Genomic DNA, 11,078 nt, shown 5'->3' on the forward strand with positions numbered 1-11,078 from the left:
TTTAGTACAAGTAATAAAATTAAAAAGCAAGAAGAAAGGGGGCTAACCGAGGGGCCCAATTTGTTTGTTGGCTTCTTATGATAAAATTAAAAGGAAGACATACATAAGAAGCAAGTCATTTTGCAGTAAAAAATATCCGCATCATTGTAAGTGGGCCACAAGGATGACAATGTGTCACGGATACCAACATCTTTAGCAGGTGCTTTACTTGAGAACAGGATTTCAGGTCCTAAAAGCAGCATGGCAGACGTGAAATAACTATGTTTTAAGGTAACCGTCCATATGCGAACAAACGTGCTTTATATGTTTTAAAGCACTGCAGTGGCCAATGAGGAGTGCCATTGGTGGCAAGCTAAATAACCTAACCACTCGGGCACCATGAATGTGCACTTATTAAATATGCGAGCATCATTGCCCTTTACCCGTATCATAATGAGCCAGAAATCTTCCAAGATCACAACCCAAGCCTGGGGGGGGGGGGGGACAAATTTCAATCTGTCAAGAGAAGCAGAGATGCTAAAACCCCTTTTGACATTGAGTGACCAACCAACAGCACTAAACGTCCTAAAGCAGCATAGAAGCTAGAGACGCTGTTAAGGCACTCCTGTGTCACAAGAGATGCTGCTTTGCCGACTCCAAACAAAGCAGCTGTATCCAAATTTTAGCCCTTTTGGTTTGCAACATAACGACAACACTTTTGTTATGCATCCTTCCCTATGGCCTCCAATAAGCCACGCACATATTTTTATTCACTCCCATTTTATTTATTAGGCAATACACTGGTACTGGACACAAGGAGGGCCAAAAGGAGGTGGTTAGCCTCAAGATTTGGTCCTGACATGCAGGGTGCAGTAGCAACAGTAGTAGCATACAGCACAGGTGAAAATTTACACATTAATGAGAAATTTTATCCAAGTAGTAAATTCTATGAGCATCATGGAAAGACTTATGACAAAAATGCAATAAGCTTAAGGGCATAAATTATATTACACAATACAAAGAGAATATGACATTTGCACATGAATGACCGATGAAGCGAAGAGCAGTGCTACGTGTGACTGCAGGAACACCTATCTGAATGATCAATAGGGACTGCATTTCTTGTTTGAAATGACAGCATGTACGTGTTTTTGCCATATCAATTATAAAAGGATACTCATTACGTAAAAGCATATCCTAACAGTCCATGAACCTAATATTGCAAATCGCACACGACAAACTCAAGCTGAACAATACCAACCTCAAAGCATTTTGCAAGTTGTTCTGATCACTCACTAATCTCAAGCATTTGGAGTGCTCCAGGGAAGCCTGTTATGCATCGTGCTGCTCTGATCTTAAATCATGGAGTGCATGCTAACTTTGCCCCCAGTGCTTATCATGTGCATCTGTGATTCTGCCGCAGTTAATCCATGTAGTAACGGCACAAAACATGTGCAAACACTTCATTACCTAATCTGATCTCACTGTGAAAATAGCTTTTGCAGATGCTTTTACAAAATGCACACTGTTGACTAACTCTTTGCTTTAGACTCTGAACCTGCAGCACCATGCCAGTAATGTGGCAGATTGCAAAGATGCTTTTGATTACATCGAGAGCCTTAACACATTTCTAAATAAAAATTTGTTAGCCCTGTTCCTAACTCTCAACAATGAATTATGCATGGGTGTCACATTTACACATAAACCAACTGACATAAAACTTGGTGCAACGCAATTCAAGAGATCATCCAATAAGGCAAATTAGTGCACAGCAAGTCAAACTGTAGAAAAAACTGTGAGAAAACAATTTGTACTAAGCTGTTTCTCACATCACAGAGTAATGTTGTGAGAAACATGTGAGGAAGGCAAATACATGCGCTGCATGCATAGCACCTTGTTAAAGCCAATCTGAGAATGGCAGTAAGGAACTACATAGAAGGCACACATGTGGCTTGTATAAAAATACCGCAGAAGGACCAGTGAAGAAGCAAGAAAAAATATAAACACTGATATGCATGGTGTTGGTGTGAAAGGAGACTACCACAACAGGAATACAGGAGCTAAAACAAAAAAGCTGAAATATCAGAACGAGATTGATTCGTCTCACCTTCTTCACATCACTATATTCAGGCAAATTGACTTGGACAAAACTGAGAAGCATTAATGGAAGTGCAGGCAAGTGTTAACAGTAGCATAAAATAAATATCCGTCTTTGATAAACAATGAACTTTTTTTTGCTAACATACAATATTTTCTAGCCTTTGCATGATTAATGAAGGCGCAGGAAGGAATTAATAGGTCTCTCCATAAGAAAAAATAAAGTTCCGGCAGAAGCCACCTCAATTATTGTCGACATTATTGCAATTAGCACTGAAGCAACGTGGTGACACCCCGTACTGACACCACAGAAATGCATCATGTATGAGGCGTGAATACATCCAGAGGGCTCCTCCTTCGCACTTCTCTCGACATGCTCCTCCATCTAGTGGCATGGCCATGAATCCTGCATGTGGCGCGAGTGCATATTTTATGGTTATGTTTATGTGCATATTTCATGTTTATCTTTTTCGTGTGGCTGTTTTTCACCGGCTAACAAATGCTATACATTATTGCTCGGCGCACGATGTGCCTGCATGTATCGGAACATTCTTGACCCTTGTAGCCAATTCTATCTGCTGTCGGCATTGTCTGCGAACTTTGGGCGTTCTTTGTGATTCTGCCAATTAGATCATGGACCACCCAGTGACCCAAGTTGCTGAACGAACAGCTAAAGACACACAGACAGGAAAACAAACATTGTAAAAGTGTGTGAAGTATCCTGAGCATGCTCATCCCATTAATTTGTCCTGCAGAGCATAAGTTTTGCATAACAAGCCCACTGTCAGAAAAAGATAATTTTGTGAGGCACTGTACTTTCATTTCCACACATTTGAGCAAAGTTATTCAAGGCCTAAAGTCGTCTAGTTTAGTAAAATGGCAGAGCTATACTAGCGGACAACTTTCTGTGGCTATGAAGGGAAAGTAACGGGGGCGGAGCTTCTGCACATGTGTGACCACGCCAAGTAGTTCGGCAGCATTTGACAGTGGTTCTGGTTGCGCGGAACAGACGCTCAATTGACGCAGCTTCCATGTGTGACGGTTTCGCGTTTGCTCAGACGCATCAGGGAAAAGCTGCAAAATAAGTAAACTTTCAGATTAAGTGATGTGTTTTGGCTTATTTAACTGTTGCTAATAAGGTGTTAATGTTTTCTCTTCGCCAGCCTAAATGAAAGTGGATTAAAACGCAGGACTCTTTTCAGAAGCGCTCCCACTTGTGCAAGCTTTGCCTCCATAGCCTTCCCTTCATAGCCACAGAAAGTTGTCCGCAAATATATTAATCGGCTGCATTATGAGCGCGCACACATGTGGCACAGCAAAGCAGCTAATAACGTGCAATGGGGTAAGTTTCAGTTTGCTGAGCGTCATGACACAGCCATCGTGCTGAATGCACCACCACTTGAACACCTCTCCCACCAAGGCCACACCAGTGTTAACGAGTGAGAGTGCAAGACACACCAACAGCATGGAATAAGCAGTGTGTGCACTACTAGACCTCACAGGACTTCATACCAGACTAAGCAAAACCCACGAATATGGCGCATACAGTTTCCGAATGGCAAATGGCGAACATGCACAAGCGTGCAATTGATTGGATCAGCTCAGCGACCCTTTCGGTCATTTCGCTTCGTGAATGGCAGGATGTGCAAGGGAACTCTGCACCGGGTGGTGGTGACCGCCACCTGGCATTGACCACAACTCCTCTTTGCAGTGGCCTTCGAGATTGCATGGTGCAGCTCTGAAGCAGTTTCACTAATTTGTAGTCGTACGAAAACTAAATAGGAGATATAGAATAAAGGTAGTACAAGCCTACGCTCCAACCTCCAGTCATGATGATGATGAAATAGAACAGTTTTATGAAGATGCTGAATTAGCGATAAAATGAAAAATGTAAACTCAATGTATGAAGACACAGGCGACTTCAATGCAAAAGTGGGGAAAAAGTAGGCTGGTGAACAAGAAATTGGCAACTACGACATTGGTTCTAGAAACGTCAGAGGAGAGATGCTGGTACAATTCACAGAAAGGAAAAAGCTGCAAATTAACACTTTCTTCAGGAAGTGTAGCAACAGAAAGTGGACGTGGACCTGGAAAAGCCCTAATGGTGAACCAAGAAATTAAATAGATCTCATACTTTCTGCCGATCCCAGCATAGTGCAGGATAAAGCACTGTTAGGCAGGGTAAAATGCAGTGATCATAGGTTAGTGAGGTCTAGGATTCACCTATATAGAAAGAGAGAGAGTAAAATTGATCAAGAAGAAACAGTCCAACCTAAAGAGTAAAATCAAACCAATTTAAGTTTGTGCTTGCAAACAAATATTCAGCCTTAGAACAGAGGGATGAAGATGACATAGAGCTAATAAATGAAACCGTACTAGGCTGGCTCCAGAGGCAGCAATCGAAATGGGCGGCAAGGCACCAAGGCAACCAGTAAGCAAGCTCTCCCAAGTAACAAAGGACCTAAGAAAGAAACGACAAAGAATGAAAGTGTCCAACTCAAGAGATCAGACAGAATTTATTGGAACTGTCAAAACTAAAAACAGGAGAAAATAAGGCATATTCAAAATTATAACGCGAGAAAGACTGAGGAAGCAGTAAAAAATGTGTACAGCCTGAAATCAGTGAGAAAGAAACTTGGCATAGGACAAACCAAGATGTATGCACTGAAAGACAAGCAAGGCAATATCATCAGCACTTTTGAAGATATAGTAAAAGCAGTGGAAGAATTCCACGCTGACCTGTTCAGTACTGAGAGCAGCCATGTTACCTCCGTTTGAAGTAGTAATGAACAGGTTACAGAGGCTCCTTCTATTACTAGCAATGAAGTTAGAAGGGGGTTGCAAGACATGATACGGGGAAAGGTGGCAGGAGAAGATGGAATAACAGAAAATTCAATCAAAGATTGAGGAGATACGCTTGAAAAGCTTGTGGCCCTTTATACGAAACGTCTCACAACTTCAAGGGTCCCAGAGAACTGTAAGAATGCCAAAATTGTCATCATCATCATCAGCCTGGTTACGCCCACTGCAAGGCAAAGGCTTCTCCCATATTTCTCCAACAACCCCGGTCATGTACTAATTGTGGCCATGCCGTCCCTGCAAACTTCTTAATCTCATCCGCCCACCTAACTTTCTGCCGCCCCCTGCTACGCTTCCCTTCCCTTGGGATCCAGTCCGTAACCCTTAATGACCATCGTTTATCCTCCCTCCTCATTACATGTCCTGCCCATGCCCATTTCTTTTTTTGATTTCAACTAAGATGTCATTAACTCGTGTTTGTTTCCTCACCCAATCTGCTCTTTTCTTATCCCTTAATGTTACACCTATCATTCTTCTTTCCATGCTCGTTGCGTCGTCCTCAATTTGAGTAGAACCCTTTTCGTAAGCCTCCAGGTTTCTGCCCCGTAGGTGAGTACTGGTAAGACACAGCTATTATACACTTTCGTCTTGAGGGATAATGGTAACCTGCTGTTCATGATCTGAGAATGCCTGCCAAACGCACCCATTCTTATTCTTCTGATTATTTCCGTCTCATGATCAGGATCTGCAGTCACTACCTGCCCTAAGTAGATGTATTCCCTTACTACTTCCAGTGCCTCGCTGCCTATTGTAAATTGCTGTTCTCTTCTGAGGCTGTTAAACTTTACTTTAGTTTTATACTACTAAAATTATACTAAACCACAAAAAGGGAGATGGTAAAGAATTGAAAAATTATAGACCCATTAGCTTAATTGCAGTCTTGTATAAAATATTCACCAAGATGACTTCCAACTGAATAAGAGTAAAACTTGACTTCAGTCAACCAAGAGAACAGGCAGACTTCAGGAAGGAATACTCTACAATGGACCACATCAATGTCATCAATCAGGTAATCAATAAATCTGCCAAGTACAATCAGCCTCTCTATATGGCTTTCATAGATTACAAAAAGGCATTTGGTTCAATAGAGATACCAGCAGTCATAGAGGCATTAGGTAATCAAGGACTACAGGAGGCTTATGTAAATATCTTGGAAAATATCTACGAAGGTTCCGCAGCTAGCTTGATTCTCCACAAGCAGAAAGATACCTATAAAGAAGGGGGTCAGGAAAGGAGACAATCTTACCAATGCTATTCACTGCGTGCTTGGAAGAAGTATTCAAGCTATTAAACTGGGAAGGCTTACGAGTGAGAATCAATGGCTAATATCTCAGCAACCTTCGGTTTGCAAATGACCTCCTGTTCAGCAACACTAGGAACTAGTTACAACAAATGATTGAGGACCTTAACCGAGAGAGTAATAGTAGGGTTGAAGATTGATATGCAATAGACAAAGATAATGATCAATAGCTTGGCAAGGGAACAAGAGCTCAAGATCGCCAGCCAGCTTCCAGAGTCTGAGAAGGAGCATGTTTACCTAGGTCATTTACTCACAGGGGATACTGATCATGAGAAGGAAATTTACAAAAAAATTAAAAAGAGTTGGAGTGCATACGGCAGACATCGGCAGATCCTGACTGGAAGCTTACCTCTATCATTGAGAAGAAAGGTGTACAATCAATGCTTTCTACCAGTGTTGACATATGAGGCAGAAACTTGGAGACCAACAAAAAAGCTTGAGAACAAGTTAAGGACTGTGCAGAAAGTGATGGAACGAAGAATGATAGGCATAATGATAAGAGGCAGGAAGATAGCGGTGTGGTTCAGAGAGCAAACAGGGTTAGCAGATATTCTAATTGACATTAAGAGAAAAAAATTGAGCTGGGCAAGCCACGTAATGCGTAGGTTAGCTAACCGGTGGACCATTAGGGTTATAGAATGGGTGTCAAGAGAAGGGAAGCACAGTCGAGTACAACAGAAGACAAGGTGAGATGATGAAATTAGAAAATTTGCAGGCGCAAGTTGGAATTGGTTGGCACAGGACAGAGGCAATTAGAGACCGCAGGGAGAGGCCTTCGTCCTGCAGTGGACATAAAATAGGCTGATGATGATGTAACATGGATGTAACAGCTTTAATGGAGTGTAACAGGTCGGAGCAATTGTAGCAGCATTCCCGCCATTGTAATTAAATGCTATAATACTGAATGTGATGTGTGCTGATATCTTCACTATCATCCTCTGCCGCATGTAATCTTATGCAATGTTTATGTCTGCACACTGCACAGGTGTGCAGACATAAACCTGTTTCATTCCAGTGTGTGGCCAGACAGAAGCTGCCTTGCGTGAATTAGCTCTCGTGCACACGTGCTGTGTGGCATTATGCAAGTGGCACCAATCATCTGCAAGAGCTACTTGGTGTAGGCACAAGATAAGTATATTTGTGGTTGTAGCCTAATGGAGCATCAGATTCTTGTGCAGGAAGACAGCTGTGATCCCATTTTTGGGCACGTTTTTCTCTTTAAAATTTTCTTTGTGTGAGTTACTTGGCAGCATCCATGGTCAAAGTCTGGGAGCATTTGCCTTTAGAAACCGATTGTTGGGGTTGTTTGCTTTTTGCTTCCGATTAGCAGATAGCTGCGTTGTATTCCCATGCCTTGGTGATAAGTAATGGGGAGTACATGTGCACGTTGCCTTTGGAAACAACAAAGACCTGCTGGAAGTCACATGCTCAAATCAGTTCCCTTTTCTGTTTTTTTTGTTTGTTTTCTATGCTGCAACTTTTAATTATCTGGGTCACCAACCATCCCGTTTGCAAACACCCCGCTCCCAGACCCAAAGGTAACTAGACCTCAATCGCCCACATTGAGAATGTTACAAACGGGATCTTTCCCTTCGAGAGGAAAGTTTAGCCGCTTTGCACCGGACATCAACCCACACTGCCTTGAGTGCAATGAATAGTATTGCTCGTTATCACACATTGTCTGGCAATGTTATGCGTTACCAAACGCCTCTTTTAATAAACAAGAGGACTGGGAGGAAGCTCTTAAAAGCGGCGATCTCCAAGACCAACTAAGGTCTGTCCAAATGGCTCGTGAGCGGGCCGTGGACTATGGTCTTCTGGCCCCAACGTGGGTGCGGCCCGCAACTGCGATGTAGTAGTTCCTTAGGACCTTAATAAAGTTTGTTGACTGGCTGACTGAGGTCAGACTGTAGGACGCGACAGTCATCAAACCTTAACGTGCGTGGTGGTAGGCACCGCAGGGCTAGGTGGCGATGGCGTGGTCCCATCGGAAGCCATGGCTGAGAAGAAGGTGCGGCTGCTTCGTACTCCTATACATGTCACATGACCTCTATGCACAGTGTAATCAATTTTCCTAGTAATTAGTGCAATCAAGGGGTGCTGCAATAACAGTTTTTAATTACAATCACTGCTGATTGAGTGGATTCTGTGAGATATATCAGAAAGCACGTTTTGAAAGACAGCTTTGCAAAAGTGCACTCTGCAGAAAAACAACAGCAATTCACTTATATTTACACATCATTGGGAAGGAGGAAGGAAAAGACTTGTCCTTGCATGGCATGTATCAAAAGATAAATATAACTGGGCATATTATTAAAAAACTACCAATCACACAAACTTGACACTCTCCTATCTATTTGCATACCATATTACCCAAAACATTTTCCCCCTTGCACTCTTACAGGCTACTATTCATTTTCCAACTGCCCTCACTGCAATCAACAAGAACTGCCTTGCACTTGCAAAGCTCAATGCATCACAGTGTACTTGACAATTGTAGCTGTCCAAGCAGTTTATGTGAACGTCATTTGGAATATGTTTTTCATTTAAAAAGTGCAACACAAATGATGATTTTCCAAGTACTGATAGCCACGTTAAGTGCTTTTTGTAGCACCCAAGGGTCCCTGCCATCAAATAATGGCACAGTGTTGTGTGGCACTTAAGCCATTAGAATTGCACTCACTAAAGCTGGCAAGGCAGCACATAACCCACACTGTGTACTTGCTGCTGTAGTGCAATGTTCGGTGCACACCCCACTCCTTCAGCAGCATAGCAACTTATGGACGCGTGCAGCTTGCAGTGCTAAAGATAACACGCCCATTTACAAACGGCGGTGATGAATAATGCTGCAGTTCAAACGAGCTGTTGCAATATAGAGAAATTCACAAAGCTAGGATGCGACTGTGCACTGCACATCAGTGAGATCGGGAGCAGATAGTAATCACTTCAAGATAGCCACTAAACTTTGAGGACTGAGGAGTGTTCGACTCGGGATTCTTGATCTGAGCAAACCCATGCCCGACACTCTCCCAACAGATCCAAACGTCAGCTTATGTATTTTCCCTGCGATGTATAAAATCGATCGACAGGACTCTTCCCTCGGTTTTGCAGCTTAATGCAATATCTCTGAAGGCTGATCAGAAGCATGCACATTAAGCGCGCATGTCTCAAATGGACGTTTTCTGGGCGGCGTGCCAGAAGGCGCCAGCACCTCCGTCACCTGCAGCGGACGACGTTACGTCAGAGTGTGCGAAAAACTGCAATAGTCGTCATTCATTGAATGCTAGTCAAAGCTACGTAACGAGACGCTTTCTTGCTCTTCGCAAGCGCTGCTGACCTGCCCTTCACATGCTGACCTCGTACTGCCCTAACTCGCGTCGGTGAAAGCGGGGCCACGGAAACTTCCAACATGGCTTATGCTGACCCCTACTACCCCTACTGTTCTCGATACGGACACACGTCTCGCGATTAGGCGCGTGCTCGCCTGTCGCTTCCAAACCGCGGCCAGAAACGAGATGCGAAAGAGAGATCAAAACGCCGTCGCCACTCGCCTCCTTGTATTCCTCATTGGTCCAGAGCTCGGGTGGTTTGTCGTACTCGTCACCGGAGTTGTATCCGCTGGGGTCAGCGTCTTCACGCCCTGAAGCCGCGTCTTCGCCCGCGGGGCTGTTGGCTCCCTGCGACGTGCTGGGCTTGACGACTACGCCAGCCGAGCGGTGGTGGGCCTTGCGGAGACTTCGGTGCGGCGATGCCCTATGCCTGCGCTTGGAGTGGCTCGGGCCACCGTCGACGGCGTCGAACTCGTCGAAGCCGCTGGCGGTCGCGTGAGCGGGCCGTTTTTCGTCACGCGAGCTGGCGTTGGGCGCTGCCCAACGCGGCGGCGAGTTGCGGTTCGCGAAGTTGTACTGCTCGGCCGAGTGGCCCGAGTGACCATGGCGGTCGCCATGAAACGGGCTCGGGTCGGAGCCGTCGCCCTCGCTTTTCGACTGCGACGACTTTTTGGTGGGCAGAATGGTCATGGCGTCTCTCTTTTCTTTCGTGTACCAACGCTAGGAAGACATTAATCCTCGGGCGTTGGCTCGCGGGAGCACCGACTGCCGACAAGCCAGGAAAAACACACACACTTTATCGGGGCCTAAAGCACCCGTATGACACAGGAGCAGCAGCTGGAACAACTTCCGAATTTCGACCAAAGATGGCGACTGCTAATGCGCAGTGACGTCACATTAATTTAAAGGCGCAGTGTGGCCATACCAAAAAGCCGCACTTTTGACTTCCATGGAACGTTTAAAAACAATAAATTATGTCTTTTTAACGTGTCTTTAGTTCATGCAGTGTCAACTTACGAAACGTACGTGTGATGAAAGCGATGGAACACATCTGTAGAAGCGTCTCTGAGCAGCGATTTGGTAAATGTTAATGGTGCTCGCATGTTTCTATCAACCGTTTCGTCACTTTAACGCCCAGTTAAAACATTGCGAGTGCCACAGTTTTACATTTTACATGGCCTTCAAAATAATGGTGGTGATAATAATGTAGCCGCTGTGACATTCCGCCATTTTCTTCGGTGCGTGACGTAGGCGCGACGCAAACAAAATGGCGCCGGTGGCCCAGTTTTGCTTACATAACGTGACGCCAACTTGACGTTTCGCCTAAGAAACTGAAATGAAGGCACTGAATGTAGCGTTATCGGTAAAGCAAAACAGTTTTCCTCCGCAGTAAAAATAAAGCAGCTATCTCAAAGCGTATGATTGTTCCGTCGAAAACGCTTCGCGCTTCCGTCGTCTGCTGCGTGCAAGCCGTCGTCTGCTTCAATAGCTAGGATGCGTGTCCCCGGAAAATG

At 44.4% G+C, this 11,078-nt stretch overlaps 1 protein-coding gene across 2 annotated transcripts in view; it reads right to left on the bottom strand.

Annotated features, from left to right (window-relative positions):
* LOC135916281 (OTU domain-containing protein 5-B-like) overlaps positions 1-10,733 on the bottom strand; it is a 58,832-nt gene extending 48,099 nt beyond the window's left edge. The window contains exon 1 of one of the 2 annotated variants that reach the window (XM_065449607.2): positions 9,787-10,733. In XM_065449607.2, coding sequence (XP_065305679.1) covers positions 9,787-10,254 — 468 coding nt within the window. In that variant the 5' untranslated portion in view covers positions 10,255-10,733. The remainder of the gene's footprint in view (positions 1-9,786) is intronic. The other variant, XM_065449606.2, reaches the window with a different exon arrangement.
* Between the last annotated feature and the right edge of the window lie 345 nt (positions 10,734-11,078).

The sequence above is a fragment of the Dermacentor albipictus genome, chromosome 6, assembly GCF_038994185.2.
Source record: "Dermacentor albipictus isolate Rhodes 1998 colony chromosome 6, USDA_Dalb.pri_finalv2, whole genome shotgun sequence".
In the NCBI taxonomy this organism is placed as follows: Eukaryota; Metazoa; Arthropoda; class Arachnida; order Ixodida; family Ixodidae; genus Dermacentor; species Dermacentor albipictus.